This window comes from Oncorhynchus kisutch, linkage group LG13, assembly GCF_002021735.2.
Source record: "Oncorhynchus kisutch isolate 150728-3 linkage group LG13, Okis_V2, whole genome shotgun sequence".
NCBI lineage: Eukaryota > Metazoa > Chordata > Actinopteri > Salmoniformes > Salmonidae > Oncorhynchus > Oncorhynchus kisutch.
Window position 1 is genome coordinate 45,036,520 of NC_034186.2, and position 25,916 is coordinate 45,062,435.

Consider the following 25,916-nt stretch of genomic DNA (forward strand, 5'->3'; position numbering starts at 1 on the left):
GAAACACCTTCCCACTAACGAGATGGCAACCAGCACAGGTTTAACACACTGACCAAAGAGGTGACACACTCGGTGTGCCCTATGTGCTAACATGCTAAAGTCCTATCTCAAAACATAAATGGAAAAATCTAAAACCTGTAAGAGGTTGCACATGCTGCAGCTACTCTTCCTGGGGTCCACATAAAACATAAAATACATGACTGAGTACACAGTTATAGACAAGAACAACATAAGATATTATTAAAAAAGTCATATTGTCAAGCCACCAAGAGACAATAACAACAGAAAATACTATTTACATACTAGTCATATATTTATGTACAGTACCAGTCAAAAGTTTGGACACACCTACTCATACAAGGGTTTTTCTTTATTTTTATTATTTTCTACATTGTAGAATAATAGTGAAGACATCAAAACTGAAATAACACGTACGGAATCATGTAGAAACCAAAAAAGTGTTAAGCAAAATATTTTATGTTTGAGATTCTTCAAAGTATCCACCCTTTGCCTTCATGACAGCTTTGCACACTCTTGGCATTCTCTCAACCAGCTTCATGAGGAATGCTTTTCCAACAGTCTTGAAGGAGTTCCCACATATGCTGAGCACTTGTTTGCTAATTTTCCTTCACTCTACAGTCCAACTCAAACAATCTCAATTGGGTTGAGGTCGGGTGATTGTGGAGGCCAGGTCATCTGATGCAAGCACTCCATCACTCTCCTTGGTAAAATAGCCCTTACACAGCCTGGAGGTGTGTTTGGGTCATTGTCTTGTTGAAAAACAAATGATAGTCCCACTAAGCGCAAACCAGATGGGATGACGTATTGCTGCAGAATACTGTGGTAGCCATGGTGGTTAAGTGTGCCTTGAATTCTAAATAAATCACAGACAGCTTCACCAGCAAAGCACCCCCACACCATCACACCTCCTCCTCCATGCTTCACGGTTGATACCACACATGCGGAGATCATCCGTTCACCTACTCTGCGTCTCACAAATAGTTGTCCTTTAGTAGTGGTTTCTTTGTGTCACGCCTTGGTCATGGTGTTTTGTGTTTTCATTATATATTTTGGTCAGGCCAGGGTGTGACATGGGTTATGTGTTGTGTTTCGTATTGGGGTTTTGTAGGATTTGGGATTGCTATGATTAGGGGTGTGTCTAGTTAGGCTTGGGCTGCCTGAGGCGGTTCTCGATCAGAGTCAGGTGATTCTTGTTGTCTCTGATGGGGAACCGTATTTAGGTAGCCTGAGTTTCGCTTTGTATTTCGTGGGTGATTGTTCCTGTCTCTGTGTAGTTTCACCAGATAGGCTGTAATTAGGTTTCACGTTCCGTTTGTTGTTTTTTGTATTTATTAGTTAGTTCATGTATCGTTCCGTCATTTGTTTTCATTAAAGATCATGATTAACCACCACGCTGCATTTCGGTCCTCTCCTTCAACAAACGAAGATCGCCGTTACACTTTGCAGCAATTTGACCATGAAGGCCTGATTCATGCAGTCTCCTCTGAACAGTTGATGTTGAGATGTGTCTGTTACTTGAACTCTGGGAAGCATTTATTTGGGCTGCAATCTGAGGTGCAGTTTAACTCTAATGAACTTATCCTCTGCAACAGAGGTAACTCTTTCCACCTTTCCTGTGGCAGTCCTCATGAGAGCCAGTTTTATCATAGCACTTAATGGTTTGAATTACATTTCCATGGTTGGGTCACACAGCTAGCTTATGTCACAAAGTAAACAATACCGTTATTACACAATATGCATGGCTATTAGGCCTACTGTCTAACAATATTCATTGTGTTTCTGTTTATCTGTTTAGGCAGTGTGTAGATGTAATCTATATACCCCCCCAACTATGATCCCACCAGTGGATATAAATGCTGTCAGACGGCAGTATTGGTTGGCTTTCTGGTTCAACAGTCTAGGCAGCATCTGCATGGCTGTGGTGTTCTCCTGTGGGGGGTGTAATAACTCTACATGTGTGTGAAAATGGCCTTTATTCCTTTCACATTACATACAGTGTGGCTACTTGAGAACTTTGTGGCACCGAAACTGAACTGGCCTATGGCATATACTTGCCTTGGTTTTTGGTGTCCATGTGTGGCGGTACTGTAGTTGTGTTGTTTGTTTTGTGATGACTGTTGAACTTGATTGCAAGTTTGTCTCCAGTTACCAAAATGAACATTTATTTATATTGTGTAAGATTTGAAATACATCAAATATATTACTTTTGGACCATGTACTTTGTAACAAACCAAAAAAAACTATGATGGAAATTCCCTTTCTTTGTAAGCCACAGTGCCTTCAGAAAGTATTCGTACCCCTTCACTTTTTCCACATTTTGTCATGTTCCAAAGCTGGATGAAGATTGTGGAATTAATTGTCATTTTTTTGTCAATGATCTACACAAAATAGATGGGCTGGCGACCTACACAAAATACTCTGTAATGTCAAAGTGGAAGAAAAATTTGAACATTTATTAAAAAGATCCTGAAAAATAAAACACTAATCACATAAGGCTGAAATGAAATATAATAAAAACCGTTTGACATACAGTAGAAAAACAGGATTTTTAGCTGCTTTAAAAATAATAATGTTTATGGAAAATATTAATAACATTCCACCTATGAGGCCACTACGTTGTTTGACTGCAGGAAAGGGTTACGGAAATATTTACTCCTGAATATATATATATATTTTTTTAAATGTTTAACTTTTGTCATCGGAGGTAACTAATGAAAGCGAGATACCTAGTCAGTTGTACAACTAAATGCCTGAAATGTGTCTTCTGCATTTAACCTTGCCTTTAGCCTTAATCAACATCCATGTCTTGGCACCCGGGGAACAGTGCCTTGCTCAGTAGCAGAACAACAGATATTTACCTTGTCAGCTCAGGGATTGGACCCAGCAACCTTTCGGTTACTGGCTCAGCGCTCTAACCAGTCTAACCACCAGCTACCTGAACAACAACACTTAGGCTTCCACTTACAGCTTATACATACTATATATGTTGTTTTACGGACACAATCTATTTTAAAATAGTTATCTTTTGTTTGTTTTACTCCGATCCTTCCACCACCATCAACCCCTCCCATTTATTTCCGAAGATCATCCAGTTTGATTTCTATTTGCCATATATTTTCAACTGTGTTGCTTCACAAACGTTCGGAACCTACAGTATATACATTTTACGGACACAGTATATCTTACATTAGTTATCTTGTTGTTATTAGTTACACCCTTCAGCTCCACTCAACACCTCCCATCTATCTCATAACACCATTCCTATTGGATTTCTATTTTCCGTATATTTTTCAACTGTGCTGTGATCTTTCACAAAAGTCCTGAACCTTTCTAAATTAAAGATGAACATTTTTGTTAAAAGTATTATTACATTGTTGATCGATTGACTATGACTTTTCAAATCACCCAGTAGTGCCATCTGCAGAGTTAGCTCCAGGCAAATGTTGCAATTCTTCAGGCATTCCTGGACCTGTGACCAAAAACAAGCTACATGTGGACAGTACCAAAACAAATGATCTAATGATTATGTCTCTCTTCACAGCCAAATCTGCATGGTTGTATCCCCCCATATATATAACATTATATTGGTTGCAAGAATTCTGTATAATAATAGAAATGGAAAAATTCAACGTTTTGAATCCGGCGTCGTTTTGAGTATAAGTTCATAAACCATGTGGCATGGGATCAGTACATTGAATCTCTTCATTTCCACAATTAAGGAAGGATTACCATTTAAAAAATTACATTTTTGGCAAGCAATTATTATTTTAGCAAACAATTATTGTGATTCATCCTATATTGTCCCTAACGTCATTACCCCATAGCAACAGATGTGGGATACACACACACACACACACACACATACTCATACACACACACACACACACACACATACTCATACACACTCCCCACTCTTCCCTCACAAACAACCGCAAGCTAAAATATTCAACAGTTGTTCCATCCCCGAGCCCAACTCCAGAAAGGACTTGATGTGTGAATGTCTATACAGTTGCAGCTGTTTGAGAAGGCATGCAAGATGTAGGAAAAATGGGGAGATTTGATTAACCAATTTCAAGTCCTAGCTGAAGGAAATCAGATACACCTCCTTTCCCTGAAACACACACACACACGGGTTCCCCTTGTGACCATTTTCCCAAGCATAATTTACCTCCTCTCTGATTGTCCGAGTGTGACCACCTCCCCATGGGTTACTGCAGCTAGTGTTGCCAGTACTGGATGGGGGCACCCCACCGGAATCCCCACCGGCTAGGTAAAAGGTCGTCAAGGTTCTCCTTAACAGCTTTGAGAAATTCTTTGTATATTATTCTCACCCATCAGGGGGACATCACCGGATTCCTGCCGCTCTGGATCATTACACCAGATCATCGCAGCTACCTAGCTGTAAACGAGTGGCTACTGTTAGCTAACGCCTCTGTCCCGAAGCAAGCACCAGCTAGCCTTGAGCTAGCCTCGAGCTAGGCCCACCAGCTAATTCTACGGCTACAATACCTCCTCTGCCAATTGGCCTGGACCCTTTATTGTCAACACGGAGCCCCACCGATCTATCACGACTGGACCACCGACGTGATCGCCCGATGTGGTCTCAACAGGCTATTCTGTTACGATGTCACCGAAGAACCATCTACTAGCTTTTCTGAATGCTGTGTCCCCTGCTCGCCTAGCGTAGTAGTGACTACCGAATGGCACCCTGATTCACCTGTTACTGCTCTTTTGACCCTATGATCACTCGGCTACACAGCTGATGCCCCTGGACTGTTTCAATAACACGGTACCTCATTTTGTTCACCTGTCGGCCCCAGCCTCGAACTCAGATCCTGCATGTACCTAACTGACCCGCTCTGCCCATTCATCGCCATTTACCCGTTGTTGTATTAGCTCTCCTGATCAACACCTGTGATTGCTTTATGCCGCTCTCTAATGTCAATATGCCTTGTCTTATATATGCTGTCTTGGCTAGTTCGTATTGTTTTATTTCACTGTAGAGCCCTCGGTCCCACCCAAAATGCCCTCTTTTGTCCCACCACACACACATGCAGAGACCTCACCTGGCTTAACTTGTTGAGAGATGATGAGAGATGAAACCTCTCTCATCATCACTCAACGCCTAGGTTTACCTCCACTGTATTCACATCCTACCATACCATTGTATGTACATTATGCCCTGAATCTATTTTACCACACCCAGAAATCTGTTCCTTTTATTCTCTGTCCCCAACGCACTAGACGACCAGTTCTTATAGCCTTTAGCTGTATCCTTATCCTACTCCTCCTGGTTAACCCAGGCCCTGTAGCACCCAGTTCCACTCCTACTCCCCAGGCGCTATCATTTGTTGCCTTCTGTAACCGTAAAAGCCTTGGTTTCATGCATGTTAACATCAGAAGCCTCCTTCCTAAGTTTGTTTTATTCACTGCTTTAGCACACTCTGCCAACCCTGATGTCCTAGCCGTGTCTGAATCCTGGCTTAGGAAGGCCACCAATAATTCAGAAATTTCCATCCCCAACTACAACATTTTCCACCAAGATAGAACTGCCAAAGGGGGTGGAGTTGCAATCTACTGCAGAGAGTTGCAGAGTTGCACAGTTATGTAATGCAATCCAGGTCTGTGCCCAAACAGTTCAAGCTTCTACTTTTAAAAATCCACCTTTCTCTCACTGTTGCCACTTGTTATAGAGCCCCCTGTGCCCTGGACACTATATGTGAAGTAATTGCCCCCCATTTATCTTTAGAGTTTGTACTGTTAGTTGACCTAAACTGGGATATGCTTAACACCCCGGCCGTCCTACAATCTAAGATAGATGCCCTCAATCTCACACAAATTAACAAGAAACCTACCAGGTACAACCCTAAATCCATAAACACGGGCACCCTCATAGATATTCCTGACCAACCTGCCCTCTAAATACACCTCTGCTGTCTTCAACCAGGATCTCAGCGATCACTGCCTCATTGCCTGCATCCGTAATGGGTCTGCGGTCAAACGACCACCCCTCATCACTGTCAAACGCTCCCTAAAACACTTCAGCGAGCAGGCCTTTCTAATCTACCTGGCCCAGGTATCCTGGAAGGACCTCATTCCGTCAGTAGAGGATGCCTGGTTATTCTTTAAAAGTGCTTTCCTCAACATCTTAAATAAGCATGCCCCATTCAAAAAATGTAGAACTAAGAACAGATATAGCCCTAGGTTCACTCCAGACTTGACTGCCCTTGACCAGCACAAAAACATCCTGTGGCGTACATCTGTAAATAGCCCACCCAACTACCTCATCTCTATATTGTTATTTATTTCTTTGCTAATTTGCACCCCAGTATCTCTACTTGCACATTCATCTTCTGTACATCTATCACTCAAGTGTTTAATTGATAAATTGTAATTATTTTGCCACTATGGCCTATTTATTGCCTTACCTCCATAATCTTACTACATTTGCACACACTGTATATAGATCGTTTGTTTACGTTTGTTTATTCCATGTGTAACTCTGTGTTGTGTGTGTTGGACTGCTTTGCTTTATCTTGGCCAGGTCGCAGTTGTAAATGAGAACTTGTTCTCAACTGGCATACCTGGTTAAATAAAGGTGAAATAAAATAAATATATAAATGTAAGAATGCTGTTCATTGACTACAGCACAGCATTCAACACCATAGTACGCTCTAAGCTCATTATCAAGCTGGAGGCCCTGGGTCTCAACCCTGCCCTGTGCAATTGGGTCCTGGACTTTCTGACAGGCCGCCCCCAGTTGGTGAAGGTCGGAACCAACATCTCCACTTCGCTGCCCCTCAACACTGGGGCCCCACAAGGGTGCGTGCTCAGCCCCCTCCTGTACTCCCTGTTCACCCACGACTGCGTGGCTATGCACGCCTCCAACTCAATCATCAAGTTTTCAGATGACACAACAGTAGTGGACTTGATTACCAACAACGACGACACAGCCTATAGGGAGGAGGTGAGGGCCCTCGGAGTGTGGTGTCAGGAAAACAACCTCTCACTCAACGTCAACAAAACAAAGAAGATGATAGTGGACTTCAGGAACAGCAGAGGGAGCACCCCCCTATCCACATCGAAGGGACAGCAGTGGAGAAGGTGGAAAGTTTTAATTTCCTAGGCGTACTCATCACAGACAAACTGAAATGGTCCACCTACACAGACAGTGTGGTAAAGAAGGTGTAACAGCTCCTCTTCAACCTCAGGAGGCTGAAGAAATTTGACTTGTCACCCAAAACCCTGACAAACTTTTACATATGCACAATCGAGAGCATCCTGTTGGGCTGTATCACAGCCTGGTATGGCAACTGTGCCGCCCTCAACCGCAAGGCTCTCCAGAGGGTGGTGCGCACTGCACAATGCATCACCGGGGGCAAACTACCTGCCCTCCATGAAACCTACAGCACCCGATGTCATAGGAAGGCCAAAAAGATCATCAAGGACATCAACCACCTGAGCCACTGCCTGGTCACACCGCTACCATCCAGAAGCCGAGATCAGTACAGGTGCATCAAAGCTGGGACCGAGAGACTGAAAAACAGCTTCTATCTCAAGGCCATCAGACTGCTAAACAGCAATCACTAACAGAGAGAGGATGCTGCCTATATTGAGACCCAATCACTGGCCACTTTAATAAATGGATCACAAGTCACTTTATACAATGCACTTTAAAAATGTTTCCATATCTTACATTACTCATACCACATGTATATACTGTATTTTATACCATATATTGCACCTTGCCCATGCCGCTCGGCCATCGCTCATCCATATACTTATATGTACATATTCTCATTCACCCCTTTAGATTTGTGTGTAATTGTCACACCCTGACCATATTTTACTTTGTATATTTCTATGTTTTGGTTGGTCAGGGTGTGAGCTGAGTGGGCATTCTATGTTTCATGTCTAGTTTGTCTATTTCTATGTCTGGCCTGATATGGTTCTCAATCAGAGGCAGGTGTTAGTCATTGTCTCTGATTGGGAACCATATTTAGGTAGCCTGGGTTTCACTGTGTGTTTGTGGGTGATTGTTCCTGTCTCTGTGTTTGCACCAGATAGGACTGTTTCGGTTTTCTTTACGTTCTTTGTTTTGTAGTGTTTGTATTGATTCAAGTTTTTACGTTTGTTTATTAAACATGGATCGCAATCTACACGCTGCAGTTTGGTCCGACCCTCCTTCACCACAAGAGAACCGTTACAGTAGTAGGTTGTTGTTGGGGAATCGTTACTGTTACTGTAGGATACTACTGCACTGTCGAAAATAGAAGCAAAAGAATCTCGCTACACTCGCATTAACATCTGCTAACCATATGTATGTGACAAATAACATTTGATTTGAAAATGGAATACAGAAATATCTCATTTACATAAGTCTCCACAACCCTCAGTCAATATAAGTTAGAATTACAGCAGTCTTTCTGGCTACATCTCTAAGAGCTTTGCACACATTGATTGTACAATATATATACTGTACACTACTGTTCAAAAGTTTGTCACTTAGAAATGTCCTTGTTTTTGAAAGAAAATCACATTTTTTGTCCATTAAAATAACATAAAATTGATCAGAAATACAGTGTACAGTGTTAATGTTGTAAATGACGATTGTAGCTGGAAATGGCTGATTTTTAATGGAATATCTACATAGGCCCATTATCAGCAACCATCACTCCTGTGTTCCAATGGTACGTTGTGTTAGCTAATCCAAGTCTATCATTTTAAAAGGCTAATTGATCATTAGAAAACCCTTTTGCAATTATGTTAGCACAGCTGAAAACAGTTGTGCTGATTAAAGAAGCAATACAACTGTCCTTCTTTAGACTAGTTGGGTATCTGGAGCATTAGCATTTGTGGGTTTGATTACAGGCTCAAAATGGCCAGAAACAAATACATTTCTTCTGAAACTTGTCAGTCTATTCTTGTTCTGAGAAATGAAGGCTATTCCATGCTAGAAATTGACAAGAAACTGAAGATCTCGTACAACGCTGTGTACTACTCCCTTCACAGAACAGCGCAAACTGGCTCTAACCTGAATAGAAAGAGGAGTGGGAGGCCCCGGTGTCTAGTTTGAGAAACAGAACCCTCACAAGTCCTCAACTGGCAGATTTGTTAAATAGTACCCGCAAAACACCAGTCTCAACGTCAGCAGTGAAGCGACAACACTGGGATGCTGGCCTTCTAGGCAGAGTTGCAAAGAAAAATCCATATCTCAGACTGGCCAATAAAAATAAAAGATTAAGATGGGCAAAAGAACACAGACACTGGACAGAGGAACTCTGCTTAGAAAGCCAGCATCCCGGAGTCGCCTGACGTCGCCTCACCTTGACGTTGAGACGGGTGTTTTGCTGGTACTATTTAAATGAAGCTGCTAGTAGAGGACTTGTGAGGCATCTCTTTCTCAAACTATTGTTTCAAAAACAAGGACATTTCTAAGTGACCCCAAACTGTTGAACGGTAGTGTATATTTTTCATATATATATCATACTTACGTAACTTTTGATCAATGTACATCAAAATCTATGCACCTTGATAAAGGTGCAACTGAAAATAGTATATGTCTTACAACATTGTAATAAACTACAAATGCCCTAGAATAGAATAGAATCAAATGGAATAAGTAGAAACCCTCCCTCCCTCCCTCCATCCATCCCTCCAATGCATTTACATTACTGTAATTCATGGTAAAATAAATGATACAACAGTTGCACAGAGACTGGTATTTAGCAAATTTTATTAAAACTTTAAATAAACGTATCACAAATATTTAGGCTAGCATAAAACCAATTGTGTCATTATATTTCAAACCATACAACTATATAATGCATATCATGTAGAGTTGTATTTTAGCTCAACATGAAGAAAAAAACTTTTGGGATATGAAAAATCTTTGTGTACCTTTTTAGATTAACAAAATATGAAAAAAGAAAAGAAACAAAAATCCTAAATAGATCTTTTTATTAGTAACCAATGTTTCAGATAGATTGTGCATACTGCTGTATCTATTTCACAGGGATATCAAAAGGCTTTAAATTGGGTTGCACCATATTCTCAAATGAAACTTTATGAATTTTGACCTTTGAAGGGACATTTTCTTCGATGCACAGGCGTTGTCATCTATGATATGATCACAAAATCAATCTGAACGTCATTCATGGCAGCAATCACTCATGGGACCAATATGTGATTTGGCACAGATTTCATCCTAAACATAATAATGAAAGGGATAAATGATGAGCAATACGTAAACAACATGATCTTGCACTTTTCATTTTGTGTGTATCCCTAGAAGGAATGGCTAGCATAAATGCTGTTTCCTCCTCTTTTTGGCTCTAACATGAGATATTACGTTATACAAAAAGAGTGAGAGAGACAGGGAAAGTTCCAGAAAAAGGAAAGCATCAGTAGTCCTCAGCTGGAAGAGAGAAACAGAAAAGGGAGGTGTTACCCATAGATGAACCAGCTGAACCAAGCCAATGAGGAAGAGGAACATGCGATCCCATCCAATCATAGAAAGAGGAGCATGCGATCCCATCCAATCATAGGAAGATCAGAAAACTAAAACAGGAAGTGGTATCATGCAGGCATGCAGTGGCAGTCAGATGGACGATTGCTTACTTTCTATCGTTAGGATACAGGTGCTGGCAGCGGTGCCTCTGCTGTTGACAGCTTTGCACATGTACTCTCCCTCGTCCTCTGGGAAGGTCTCTGGTAGGTAGAGGCAGAATGTCTCCCCTCTCTCTATGTACTGATAGTCCTCACAGTCCTGGAGCATATTCCCCTCAAACCACCAAGTCACCTCCGGCTTGGGCTCCCCGGTGATCTTCACCGTGAACCGCACAGGCTCGGCATCCACCACCGATTGGTTCTTCAGGGGCTTCTTAAACCACGGAGCCCCCGACCTGGCGTGGTCCTCCTCATCCTCATAGGCTGCCGAGCCATTGATGATGCTTCCCTCTTCCTCCTCCTCATCTTCCCTTTTCTGCCAAAGACATGACACGTGATATCACATTTTAGATTTGTGGAACCCCTCCCCCCTCTCACATTACCACTTCGGGCTGAACTGAGCTGTCATGCGTTTTTTAGAATGTCATGCGTGTCAAGGATGCCCACAGTTTAACAACGAGAAACCCGATGATTGAACCCGATGAAAGAGGGATTTACTTTTTGGAGAGCGGCGTCAATCTCTTGCTGCTCGAACTGCATCCTCTGCAGCTTCTGTTCCTCCACCCTTTTCCTCTCCTCCCCCTCTCTGGCTTTGGCCATTTGTTCAAACCGTGCACGCATGTCCACCTTCTGTCTGAACGGAGCCTCCTCAGCCCCCTTCTCTGTGTCCTTTTTGCCTTCATCATCCTCCTGAAAAAAACAGCCCTCACAGTAAGTGATTTCAGAAGAACATGATACAGACCAACACGTTGGCGTTCCTAAGCGATTCTGAAGGACCATGCTCAAATATATACCTCCTGGACCCGCTCTTCTTCCCTCTCTTTGATTTCCTCGTCTACGGCCTTTCTCTTTGCTCTCACGTCCTCAATCGTTTTCTGGATCTCCTCGTCTTTCAACTGCTTGATCTTCTCAAACTTGGACTTGAGGTTCTTGGCCTGGATGGAGCCGGTCCTCTTGAGTTTCTTCAGCTCCTCATACTCCTTACTCACTGTATCAGAGCTCTCATTCACTTCATCCTTTGGAAAGAAGCACATTGAATTGATGAGTGACGAGGATACGATCACAATTGAAGCATACAGTGAGCTCCAAAAGTATTGGGACAGTGGCATCTTTTTGTTGTTGTATTGGCTCTGTAGTCCAGCACTTTGGATTTGAAATGGTACAATTGAATACGAGGTTAGTGCAGACTGTCTTTAATTTGAGGGTATTTTCATCCGTATCGGTTGAACCATTTACAAATTACAGCACTTTTTGTATTTTTTTATTCAGCAAATGTGTGTATTAAAGTAGTCAAAACTTTAGTACTGGTCCCATATTCCTAGCGCACAATGATGACATTAAGCTTGTGACTCTACGAACTTGTTGGATTCATTTGCTGTTTTGTTTAGGTTGTATTTCAGATTATTTTGTGCCCAATTGAAATTAATGGTCAATAATGTATTGTGTCATTTTGGAGTTTATTCAACTTTTATTGTTAATAAGAATAGAATATGTTTCTAAACACTTATACATTATTGTCAATTCTACCATGATTATGGAAAGTCAAAAGCTTGTGGTAATCATTGCTGCTGTCACGCCCTGGTCGAAGTATTTTGTGTTTATCTTCATTTATTTGGTCAGGCCAGGGTGTGGCATGGGTTTTTGTATGTGGTGTGTTGGTATTGGGATTGTAGCTTATAGTGGGGTGTTCTAGTTAAGTCTGGCTGTCTGAAGTGGTTCTCAATCAGAGGCAGGTGTTTATCGTTGTCTCTGATTGGGAACCATATTTAGGCAGCCATATAGTTTGAGTGTTTCGTGGGTGATTGTCCTTAGTGTCCTGATGTCCTTGTTCTGTGTTTATTTGCACCAGTTGTTTCGGTTTTCGTTACGTTTATTGTTTTGTAGTGTTTGTATTTAGATTCGTGTGGCTTCAGTTTAATAAACATGGATCGCAATCTACACGCCACATTTTGGTCTGACTCTCTTTCACCTAAGGAAAACCGTTACAGCTGCTAGGAATATGGCACCAAATACTCAACTTTTGACTAATTTAATACACATATAAGTGAATTTGTCCAAATAGTTTTGGTCCCTAATATTGGGGGACTGTGTACAAAAAGTGCTGTACTTTCTTAACAGTTCACCCGGTATGGATGAGAATACCCTCAAATTAAACAGTCTGCACTTTAACCTGATTGTATCATTTCAAATCCAAAGTGCTGGAGTACAGAGCCAAAACAACAAAACAATTGCCACTGTCTCAATACTTTTGGAGCTCACTGTAGGTCTCATGGTTTAAACTGGAGCCGTATGTATCAAGCGTCTCATAGTAGGAGGGCTTGGGATTGTGATCTAAAAGGCAAAACTGATCATAAATCAGTACTCCTACTCTGAGACGCTTGATAAATACAGTCCCTGGTTCTCCTCGTCTTGTCATCAGTTGGAAGTTCCATGCCAATATCCATGAGACTTCCCAAGTGGGTTTTAGTTAAGAGCATTGTGAGACTGCTACCATGTTGATGACTGACCTCTCCCATCTCTTGTCTGAGCTGCTCAAACTCCAGTTTCTCCTGCTCCATTTTCTTTTTGCGCGCCTCCACCTTGCGCTTCCTATCGGCTTCCTCCTTCTGCTTCAGCAGCTCCTCGAAGTTCATCTCTAGTTTCCCAGGGTGCAATGCTTCCTGGGACTCGCTCTTGAACATCCCTTCCTCTTCCTCGTCTAGCACCTGGCAGAATACAAACACAGAGCATGGTGTCATTTGACATTTCACTATAAACCAATCACAATCAAACAGCACAAATAATCTTTAATCACAAATCAATCATCATATCAGCTTCCAATAGCAATTTAATCCACCGGTTTAACCCTCCCAGAATGATTCACAAACAGTGAAGCACCCAATGAAAAGCAAAGCTAAGCAACATAGTCACATTGAACAGCAAAGCTAAGAGAACCAAATCACATTGATCTTCTCACCAGATACTGTAAAAAGCCCTAGAATGAGATTAATATTTTTAATCTCGTTCTAGTAAGTCTTTCAACATCATTGTAGAATCAGTCCAAGTAACCAGGACACACTATTACACACTGATGGGGAGCCACTTTTAAAGCAAGCCAGCAGTGTTAGTATGCCTACTAAATATCCCATTCATACAGACCATTCACATCCATGCATATGACCTTTGACTTACAATAAGAACTTACAGTATTAGCAGTTCATGGGAAACACTGTGTTATTTCTTCTTAGTCAGTGTACAAGTACAATTGTCATTTGAAAGTGAAAATATCTTACTTCTCCATCTTGATATGAAGTCTTAGATTTTTCCCGATCCAGGGGGCTCTTTAAGAAGATAATTTGAAAGTAGGAACAGCAATTGCAAGTGTAGTGTTTCAGTAACGTTACATCATCATGTAGGATTAATCCATGTCCTATTATAGACCAATTCGAGATTGAGTTCTTATATTAAATATAGACTTCCTCAAATGTTAATATTGGGGTTAGTTTTCAGTAGATTATAGCAACATTGGTCCCACTTTAAACAGACTATAACTTTAAATGAACTATAAGAACTATGGAGTCATAATAAGGCCTTCGTAAGGCCTACACAAATCATTTATAAGCAAATGTCAATTGCAGTTTGTTTAAAGTGTGAGCATTACATTGGATATGAGCTCAGATGACACATCTAGATCAAGCCGAGTTCAAAATATCGCACAGCGTGAGAAACTGAAGGTATTCATCTGTGACATACACACGCAAAACAAGTTACAAAAGTAACTTGCTGTGGCTCTAATCATGATGAAAAAACAGGAATAAATTATTCATCAAAATAATTTTTATCTTTTCACATGCTCCTTCTGAACGTAGCCTACTATAACCTACATGTTAGCGCAGGGCTTCATAAGCAACATGCTGGTGCTGCCTGCAGAGGTGTGTTCATAGAGATCCTATGATTCACAAATGTTTCTAAAATCATTTTTTTTTCCTGGCAAGATGGCCGATTTTTTTATCATGATGCTAAGATACCAAATTCCACTAGTGAATTGTAGGATCTTTATGGGTATGTTACCCAGTCCTACCATATTCTTGCGGGCCTCTGCAAAGAGCCTCTTCTCCTCCTCCAGCCTCCTCTTGGCCTCCTCCTCTGCTTTCTTCTCCTCCGCCTCTCTCCTCTGACGCTCCTTGTCCTCGAAGCTGATGCACAGCTTCCCTGGCTTGCTGCCCTCCAGGTTCAGCATGGCCAGGAACAACTCATCGTCATCATCCACTATCTGGAGAAAGAGGACAACAACGAAAGAGCTCAAACTAGTGTCTGACATCTCTGGGTGGGATCAGTATGAAAAAGGAACTGTAAACCATCTCCTATGACATGGCAATGACCATAGGAGATGGCAAGACAGCACAAACAGATCTGGGGACCAGGTGCAGTGACCATCATATTACTCTCACTGACCATGCTTTTCCTGGCCTCGGCGAAAGCCCTCCTCTCCTCTTCCATTCGTCTCTTGTACTCTGCCTCTGCTGCCTTGCGCTCATTCTCTACCCTCTGTTTCTCAAGCTCCTCGAAGCTCAGCCTTAGTTTACCAGGCTGGATCATCTCTCTCTCGCCCTGAGCTCCTTGTGAGTCCTCCTCATCGTCGCCCTGCAAACACATCAACTTCCAAAATCTCACAAGGCACAAGGCTGGGAAGTATAGCTCAGTTGGTTAGAACGCAGCGCTAACAACAACAACAACAGCGCAGGTTCAATCCGGGAAGAGCCTCAAAGCACCTTATCGAAGCTTGATTGTACGTAGTGCTAAGTAAATGCTACTGTTAAGAATGCATTGACTGTTTAATACAGGGTTTTTTTCCCGGGGGGTTTTCTTGTTCAGAAAAGATGGACCGTTTTAGGCCTCATCCCATGTTTACGAGATTATGTTCACCTTTATAACTACATTATACACACCAACATGCAAGCTCTGACAGATTGAGATTGCTTCTTTAAAAGTCTTATCAAGACCTAAAGATGCCACAAGTCAACTTGACACTTCAAAAGCACAAGAGAAAAGATCTGCAGGATGTATGAAGGGGATATGCGGGGTTGGTACAGAATGGCCACGCTGATAATTTACACCCAAGGTTTACAGTATATAGCAAGTTGGAAATATCTCAGCTATCACAAGGAAAGTACAGGCCATTGAAACGTAATATGCTAATAAGGAATGAGCTAATAGTGTTTTATAAGATCTGTCACCATTTCCAGCTTGGCCACTTCGAAGGCTTTCTTCTCCTCTTGCAGACGTCGTTTAGCTTCCCTCTCAGCCTGCTTCCTCAGCCTTTCCTGCCTCTCCTTCTCCGCCTCCTCAAACGTCATCTTCAGCTTCCCAGGAGTCACCTGTTCCTTCTCCGTGGGTTGCTCCTCATCCTCATCCTGCGTTGACCAAGACAGTCTACCTTAGAGACCACCATATCCACATGAAGTAGTGACACAGAACGGCTGTCATGAAAGATGAGATTTTCCTAGTTTCCTAGAAACACCTACAGTGCATTGCAAAATTATTCATCTCCCTTAGCTTTTTTCCTATTTTGTTGCATTACAACCTGTAACTTAAATGGATTTTTATTTGGATTCCATTTAATGGACATGCACAAAATAGTCTAAATTGGTGAAGTGAAATTAAAAAAATTACAAACAGAAAAGTGGTGCGTGCATATGGATTCACCCCCTTTGCTATGAAGCCCCTAAATAAGATCTGGCGCAACCAATTACCTTCAGAAGTCACATAATTAGTTGAATAAAGTCCACCTGTGTGCAATATAAGTGATCTGTCACATGATCTCAGTGTATATATACATCTGTTCTGAAAGGCCCCAGAGTCCACAACACCACTAAGCAAGGGGCACCACCAAGCAAGCGGCACAATGAAGACCAAGGAGCTCTCCTAACAGGTCAGGGACAAAGTTGTGGAGAAGTACAGATCAGGGTTGGGTTATAAAAAAATATTGGAAACTTTGAACATCCCACGGAGCACCATTAAATACACTATTAAACAATTGAAATAATGGCACCACAACAAACCTGCCAAGAGAGGGCCGCCCTCCAAAACTCATGGACCAGGCAAGGAGGGCATTAATCAGAGAGGCAACAACGAGACCAAAGATAACCCTGAAGGAGCTGCAAAGCTCCACAGAGGAGATTGGAGTATCTGTCCATAGGACCATTTTAAGCCGTACACTCCACAGAGCTGGGCTTTACGGAAGAGTGGTCAGAAAGAGCCATTGTTTAAAGAAGAAAATAAGAAAACACGTTTGGTGTTCGCCAAAAGGCATGTGGGAGACTCCCCAAACATATGGAAGAATAGCTGGTCAGATGAAACTGAAATTGAGCTTTTGGCCATCAAGGAAAACACTATGTCTGGCACAAACCCAACATCTCCCATCACCCCGAGAACGCCATCCCCACAGTGAAGCATGGTGGTGGCAGCATCATGCTGTGAGGATGTTTTTCATCGACAGGGACTGGGAAACTGGTCAGAATTGAAGGAATGATGGATGGTGCTAAATACAGGGAAATTCTTGAGGGAAACCTGTTTCAGTCTTCCAGAGATTTGAGACTGGGACGGAGGTTCACCTTCCAGCATGACAATGACCCGAAGCATACTGCTACAGCAACACTCGAGTGGTTTAAGGGGAAACATGTAAATGTCTTGGAATGGCCTAGTCAAAGCCCAGACCTCAATCCAATTGAGAATCTGTAGTATGACTTAAAGATGACTGTACGCCAGCGGAACCCATCCAACTTGAAGGAGCTGGAGAAGAATGGGCAAAAATCCCAGTGGCTAGATGTGCCAAGATTATAGAGACATGCCCCAAGAGACTTGCACCTGTAATTGCTGCAAAAGGTGGCGCTACAAAGTATTGACCTTGGGGGGATGAAAAGTTACGCACGCTCAATTTTTCTGTTTTTTTGTGTTATTTCTTGTTTGATTCACAATAAAATATATTTTGTATCTTCAAAGTGGTAGGCATGTTGTGTAAATCAAATAATACAAACCCCCCCCAAAATAAATTTTAATACCAGGTTGTAAGGCAATAAAATAGGAAAAATGCCAAGGGGGTGAATACTTTTGCACGCCACTGTAAGCTGTTCCTTTGTCCTCCCAAAACTACTTCTCTGTGGGCTGCTCCTCATCCTGCTTTGATATAAACAATCTACACTTAGATCCCCATTTTACCACAAGGTATTGACACAGACAGAATAGATTTCATTAAGGATTTTCCTTGAAACACTTACCGTAAGCTCTTTCTTTGTCCTGTGGGCTGACATAAACAATCTACACCTAGACCACCATATTCCCACGAAGTATTGTATTGAAGTTTTGACACAGACACATGGATATAATGGCTTTCATGAAATATTTGATTTTCCAAGATTTCCTCCTAAAACAGTTACGCTGCCAGTCCTGCCAAAGCCTATTGGAAAGGTCCTCCTCAGCTCACCTGTACAACCGAGCGCCGCTTGGCCTCACGGAAGGACTGCTTGTTCTCGTCGTAGCGCTTCTTCTTCTCCTCCTCAGTCCTCTTCTTCAGCTCTTCCTCACGGTTCTTCTCCAGGTCCTCAAAGTTCATCTTGATCCTGCCTGGAGGTCGCGACGGCTTCGATGGCACCACACAGACCAGGATGCTGTCATCTCCCTCCTGACATAAGTGGAGCCATTGTGAGAAAAGGAAATTACATTCAACATGAGATAAGATATGATAAGACAGTACTTTATTGATTCCCAAAGGGGGTTTAGGACATAAAACATCAGCAACACAAACCATTTCCTGGTTTGTGAACTTGACAAGTGCTAAAGTGGTTGTGTTTAACCAAGTAATGGACTAAAGCTATGTTATACATTATGAAATTACTAGTTGATACCTGCCTATGTTATGTCAAAATAAAGAGAAAAATCCCCACTAACAAAACACACAGAGAGAGAGAGAGAGAGAGAGAGAGAGAGAGAGAGAGAGAGAGAGAGAAGCGAACAGCCCATAGAAGAGAACATTCTTTCGGCCTAATGGCCACCATTTTCAATGGGTCAGTCTGTGAATGTCAGCCCTAAAATAGGAGGGGCTAATTTAGTCAGTGGTGTGGGAAACAGTTGCCAGTCACATGTTGTCTACACCTGACAGTGTATGTGGCTCAAGCAGCAGCAGAACTTGTAAGCACGGTGGCCCAATTGTTTATAGCTCACTCGGTCAGTACTGGCTCAGGTTAAAGCTACCGCCCACCCTCAATAAAGACTTCCCCAAGTTTTGTCTCACTACTATACAGTCAAGGTACATGCAGTAGGTTGCAGTGAAAGGAGACAATGTAGATTGAAGTCCATATAGCTTTCACCATGTTCAAGAAACAAACAGATCACTGGAGTAGAACGAAGATCAACAACGTGTGTACAGTGAGCACTGAATACAAGCATTAGGCATAATGCTTCCTAGTACTTCCTAGTGTGTGTTGTCACTTACTGAAATCTACCACCTTAACGTATCTAGGTCAACATAAATTTGGAGAACTGGCTTCGGTCCAGTTTGGCATGGTTATAGCTACAGCATTGCAACTAGCGCTGAATGCCTTTCGAAAGCATCAATTTAATTTGTGATCCATTCTAAGGATACTAAAGCCACTACGCAATGACAAGTGAGGAAAACCTTGTTCAACTTGACAGATACACCCAAAATTCATAGCATATGACCTGAATGTGTGTTCTCAGAGCTGCTGTGGCATGCAGCCCCACTGGACTCCACTGCAGGATTTCCCTCCAACCTGCACCAACTGTTAGACTTTCAAATGGCACTTAAAATAACTCATCTGGGTGGCAGCTGAGGATTACCTGACTGATTACACATAGATGGAGGCCAGTCCCTCAGTAGAGGCAGCGACTGAGCAATCCAGCCCCACTGTCCCACTTCCCCTATAGGCTACACTACAGTATACCTGGAAGTAATCCCGCATGTTTACCTCTGCGGCTTTCTTGGCCAGCTCCTTCTGCATCTTCGCTTTCTCCATGATGTCCTGGGTGGCGCGCTTCTTCCTCTCCTCCTCCATCCTCTTCCTCTCCTCCTCCTGTCTCTGCTTCTCCATCTCGGCAAACTTCCCCTTCACGCTACCTGTAGAGTGTAGAACCCACACGTAGATGATGGTGAAGATGAGGCCACAGCACAAACAACAGGGTCGTGTTCGTTAGGCATGCAACGTTTTAAAATGTTTTGCAGCTGGAATTGAAAATGAGCGCTCCTTATTGGATGAGTCCAGGTAGTCCCTCCCTGTTTCAGTCTGTTTCCTTTCAGTTTGTTGCTAAATGAATTTGCCCCATGGGTTGAGATGAGAATTAGAACAGAGCCCTCTTCCTCAGTCCTCTCCCACAGCCCACCTGCCCTCATCTACACCCTCAACAATACCCCCATTTCCTACCTGTGATCTTGGGGACGTAGGATTTCTCTACCTTGGCTGGCTTCACCTCCTCCTCCTCATCACTGGAGGCAAGTAGTTCTTTTATCTGTGGTGGATCAGAGGGAGAGCTTTGCTGAGAGGTTACCAGTTTATCTGGGATCATCTGCTTTGCACGCTCAGGAGCCATGCTGGTCCCAGCAAGTTCTCAAGCCCCTAATCCTGTGTAATTGCACATGCATGTGACCTGCAGGGGGGCCTCTGATTGGATCATGTGGTTGTGACATGGGGGGAGATCAGCATGAAGGCATCCCGTCTCGGAGAGTTGACTACGATAGTACAGGGCATTCCCCCCCCCCCCTCCCTTCCTGAGTATCAATGTGTTAATCCCTCGTATCGGTCACTGTTTGTTTTACCACGCTGCAACCTGTGATACAGCTTGTGATAAAGGACAACATGCATAAAATGCACAGTTGATTTAGTATGTTATCAGTAATTATCAGTAAAAAATTATTTGGAATAATCACCCTAGATGGATAAAAGCACAACCCAAACACAATTATAAGGTACTTCAATTAAATAAAAAATGTGTAATTTTTCCGCACAAAGTGATGTGATGATGTTCTCCAGTACACCCACACTGTGGTTGTTGAGGCTAGTGCTCCATACCATGCAGGTCACAGTTAGTTGGGGTTATCTCTGTCTTGTTTGACCTCCGACCTGTTGCTTCCTGCGGTTGTATTCCCTCTCCTTGACATACTGCTCCTTCCTCTTCTGGTGCTCCTCCTGGCTCCTCCTACTGTTGCGCTCCTCCCTGGCCTTCTGCATGGCCTCAAACTTGTTCTTCACGTCAGCCTTACCAATCTGGGGCACGTAGCTCCTGGCGACTGGCTTTTTGAAGCGCAGGAGTCTCTGGAGAAAGATGAAGATACACGTGTCAATGTAACATTTTTTTGTAAAGGATTGGGAGTGTGCTAAGGGAAAGATTCATAGGAGTGAGATCCATAGTGCTGAGAGTCTCAGAACTCAAACACGTTTTGAATAGTGCCATTCAGTTGAACGCTGCAGAAACCTTATGAGAGATCTACAGGCACACTCCCTGATGTAACACCAGTAATTGTCTCGACAACCGACTATATTTCATGTTGAACATGTCCAGAAGTAAACCTTACTATTCAGTAAGCTAATACGTCAACTCCAACAGGATAAACTCACAGATATGGCCGTGCCTCACCTCTTGTTTCAGTGCCACTTCAGATATGTTCTGTAACTGGTCTTTCTCTTCTTCCTCTTTTTCATTGTCCATGTCGTGAGCCACACCATTTTGTGCCTCATCCTTCTTGTCCTTCCTCGATCTTGACCTTTGCATCGGCTTGTCCTTTGCCGTGCCATTTTCCCTGTGCTCCACCTCACTCATGTCGTGTGCCTCATCTTCCTCGTCCTCCTCAGGCTCTGTGTGAACCTCGTCCTCTTCGGTGTGAACCTCTTCCTCATTCTCGCTAAGTGCCTCGTCATGCTTGTCAGGTGGGGCATCGTCCTCTTTGTGTGCCCCGAGACCGTGCCACTCGGTCGCGACGTCGCCATGCGCGTTCTCATTCGTATCGGGTGCCGCGTCACTCGTGTCGCGTGCCACATCGTTCAGGCCATGTGCCACATCAGTCATGTCGTATGCGACATCCGCAACATTCTGTGCCACCTCAGTCATGTCTGCGCCACTCTGACAAATTGACAAGGTCCTCTTCAAATGTTACCTGTCAAAAAAAGAAAGGTAACATTACGGTATCGTACATATATAACAACCTATTAATCTTCACATAATCACTTTATTATTTACTGTGCATATCGCTTTAACAGTTTTATTAAGCTCCTCTTTCCCATATTCAAACTCACTCAACCAAAAAATGCTAACTAAATGTAGTCTCATTCATCTCAACCATCATCAAAGATGTAATGGTCTGACAGATCTACCAATGATGGACTTCAGATTGAGCTGACTGAACGAACTATATTGAATAGGCAACCATTTTACAGGTAAACATTACAAATTGCCCTTTCTGAAATGCGGTGTGGTAAATGACTAGCCTATATGGACTTCAAGAATGTGTGTAACTTTGAATATCTGTCATTGTTTTACTACCCTACATATTACACTGTAAAGCACTTTGTGACAACTACTGTAAAAGGGCTCAATAAAATACATTAGATTGATTAATTAATACCCTGCCTACACAATATTACATTATAAATAAACACCATTGCTGAGCATCTGAAGTCTTGCGAGTGTCTGTTTGGGGAGGCAGGCACCTCAAGGCTGCTGCAGTTTAGGGGAGGAAAGTGTTGCTCCTCCTCCTCCTCCTCCCCAGTGCAGGGTCAGAACGCTAAGTATAGCCCACTTGTGTGTCCAGGCCATGTGATCATGGCTATTTCTGACGAGTGATATGCGGTGGGATAGAGCTAGGGTCGGCAGCCGCATGTCGCCCAACAGACCCTTGACCAAACGGACAGACTTAGTCCCAGACAATCGGATGAGCAAGAGATGTTTGGGCCATAGAGTCATCAGACACTAAAAAGGTTACTGTTGATCCGTGTGTTAGAAATCTAAGCTTGGCATCTGGCATGGCTATACATTTTGAATATGTTCTCATCAATTCACTTGGCAATAATACTGACGTAAACAGTCAGGGGTTTGCGGTGAACAAAGTACATCTAGACATGTGCATGTGACCAATACAATTTGATTTGAATTTTTTTAAAGATAGGCCAACAAATACAATGTCATTGATTTGACTGATTGATGGATTGAATGCTTGAAAGGTAGGCCTAAATGTACCCATTGGCCAAATGTTGATTATATGGGCCTACTTAACAGAGTACGACACGCACAACTTTTTGTCAAAAGGACCACCTGTTGCAAATTTGACTTTGAGTTCAAGTTCAGATCGATTTCCCATTACACACCTGATAGACAGCTGTGTTGGCACATATCACATCAACTACTGTGAGTACGACAGCTACTGTGACGTTGATGGTATGGATTACCAGTCTGAGAGTAACAGGTAATTAACTGGATTCTAACAATATATGAATAACCCAAGGCTTCTTTCTAAAAAAAAAATGGTATCTCAACCAATGCACTATTAGACTGGGATCAGTACATCTGTTACAGCTGTGGATTTGGTCATCAGAATACACTGCCCTCTTCAATTCAGCTGTGACAACCAGGCATCATAATAAAGGTGATAATTCATGTAAATGTTTTTTTTTTTTTAAATGATACCCTTTTAATGGCAAAATTGTCTCTTTGTATATCACAAATGGACACTAATCCAAATGATGCAATATAGGGATGCAGTGACCAAACACAAATCCCAAGTCACCATTTCTCTACAAAGAAGTTGTCAAGCCTTTGCTGAAACACAAATACCATTAGAAAATATAATTCCAGGCACATTTATAGTATTGTTGAAGCACTTCCATATGGTATATAAACTTAAGTAGCCTATCAATCATGACCTCATATTTAATCATTTAGAGTATAACATATTGGCAAGAGGAATAAAAAGTTATTACAGTAAAGAAAACGATCTACAGTTACACCCCTGAGTACTTTTCTTGACCCCACATTTCATGCAAGGATTTGCCTCGAATAACTTGAACTGCCATATCATAGTTAACCAACACATTTAGGCCTGGCAAGTGAAGTCCTATTTTGGTCTAACAGATATACTCAGCTGCCACTAAATACCATGACAATGTGCTAGAAGAATCTGTGTGTTCAAATAAAAAATCATCTGTGTTTTAAAAGAACATATCTGGATTTCTTTGATGTTTGGTCATGTTAGACCGATATTAAAAAGTAAGAGTACCAAACTAACAGAATATTTTATTTTACAGCTAAACAAAACATGTTTTTGTGTCTTTTTTTTTATACCCAACAGCTGAATGACAAAGCAAAGTCAACTAGGCCTAACTGAAACATTATAACTTTCAATATTTCACCTTTTTTTATGACAAAATTATAGTTTGCCTAGCATTCTTTTAAAAAATGTACATTACAAATCTCAATTGAAAGATCAACAATTGAGGGGCAAATTTGAAACTCTCCCGAACAGGTGAATTTTAACATCCACATAACACACATTATCTTCAACTAAAGTCTTGCAGGGAAAAAAAACGTTTACCTGTTTCAGTGTAATATCCTCCTTTATCATAGGAATGTTCTGTACAAATAGTGGATTAAATCAAAAGTAATGGCAAGATGGCAAATCCCAACTTGTCAAAGCACGGAGATGTGTGCGCCCTGTTCACTGTCAGACGACTCAAAGTCGAATGGGTGAGGTTACATATCCGTAACCAGCTTCCATAAAAGTAGGCCTACCGCTACTTTTGCAGTCTAACGCATTCCGCGCGCGCCAGCGCCAGCTTCAGCTGTCGCCTCAAATACGCATGGTGCTTTCTGTTCGCTTGATGCAGATACAGCTGCAGTTCTCTCAGCCAGTCTCCCTGCCTGTGTTTGTATTTGTCAAATGGTATATTCCCTGCCGTTATAACGACATTGCGTGAGTTGATGGAAGGCTACATTTAATAAACTATTTTGTTGGCATGTTATCTTTCAGCAATTTGGCTACTACTAGTCCTATGATTGTCCCTTTTCCACCAGAACATACAGATTGTCATAAAAAAATGCTGACAGAGAGACCGGCTCAAACTCATGATAGGGTATGCCTACTTCTCAGGACGCATTCCAAGTTCCACTGTTCATCCCTAACTTTTATATGGAATACATTCATAATCAGCTCGGGACACAGTCGACGGTGGCATGTACCCTGGTGGTTAGAGTGTTGGGCCAGTAATCAAAAGGTTGCTGGTTCAAATACCTGAGCTGACACAGTAAAAAAGCTTGAGCAAGTCACTTATCCCTAATTTGCTCCAGGGTTGCCATACTACTATGTCTGACCCTGGAAAACAACACATTTCACTGCACCTATCTGCTTGTTGGTGTTGAGAGGCAGGATGGCTTATCTGGTATGAGTGAAAGCAGGTTGTCTTTGTTTTCCCACTGCAGCCCAGCAATAACCCAAATATCACTGTCACTGTGCTATGCAATGACGACTAGCTGCCTAGGCTACATATCAGTGTCTCAAGGGCCATACAATAACAGGTTTACAGTCTTACTTTGCCATATAATAACCCACATATTCCATATACAGCATCAATCATTTAGGGTCAAGCATTTGTCCAAAGGCTATACCATTCTGTATGATATTACTAACCCCACTACTCCTTATAGTAGGCTGATGCCTCTGAAGTATGATGAGAAAGTAGTGTTCACCAAGGGGAAAATGGTGGTGTAGATATTGGGAGGGACGAACAGTAGCCGGGGGGTCCTCCCCTGGAATTGTTTTTGAGATTTCCTGCAATTTCCTGCAATCCTATACAGTTTGGCGTGACTTATTAGCCTTCAATTGAGGGGTTTTGAGGGGATATGGAGGAGTATTTTGAGAAAACAGGATAAGTGGGGGAAAAAACACTTCAAAAACCCCCACCTCAAATCTCAACAGACTGTTTAAAAAGTGCTCGCAATTTCCTCATAGAGGATGATGTCAATTCAGATCAAATCAAATCACATTTTATCGTGACATGCTTCGTAAACAACAGGTGTGGACTGACAGTGAAATGCTTACTTAGACAAATAATAGAAAAGGAAAACACGTAATGATAAAAGTAATAATAGATACACAATGAGTAACGATAACTTGGTTATATGCAAGGGGTACCAGTACCGAGTCAGTGTGCAGGGGTACAAGGTAATTGAGGTAGATATGTACATATAAC

General features: G+C 42.2%; 1 protein-coding gene across 3 annotated transcripts; it reads right to left on the bottom strand.

Annotated features, from left to right (window-relative positions):
- Positions 1–9,745: 9,745 nt before the first annotated feature.
- On the bottom strand, positions 9,746–24,430 carry LOC109902284 (nexilin). 3 transcript variants are annotated; one of them, XM_020498530.2, is made up of 15 exons: positions 24,263–24,430; positions 21,316–21,832; positions 20,802–20,993; positions 20,106–20,190; positions 19,653–19,801; positions 18,152–18,349; positions 15,906–16,082; positions 15,124–15,312; positions 14,750–14,941; positions 13,962–14,009; positions 13,197–13,394; positions 11,484–11,705; positions 11,188–11,379; positions 10,642–11,005; positions 9,746–10,438 (listed from the first exon to the last, which is right to left on the bottom strand). In XM_020498530.2, exons 2-15 carry the CDS (start codon positions 21,784–21,786, stop codon positions 10,425–10,427), a joined length of 2,691 nt encoding a protein of 896 aa, XP_020354119.1. In that variant the 5' UTR covers positions 21,787–21,832; positions 24,263–24,430; the 3' UTR covers positions 9,746–10,424. The 3 variants fall into 3 exon arrangements, with proteins under 3 accessions (XP_020354119.1, XP_020354120.1, XP_031642226.1); XM_020498531.2 differs by lacking the exon at positions 13,962–14,009; XM_031786366.1 differs by lacking the exons at positions 9,746–10,438; positions 13,962–14,009 and having other exon boundaries at positions 10,607–11,005.
- Positions 24,431–25,916: the final 1,486 nt, after the last annotated feature.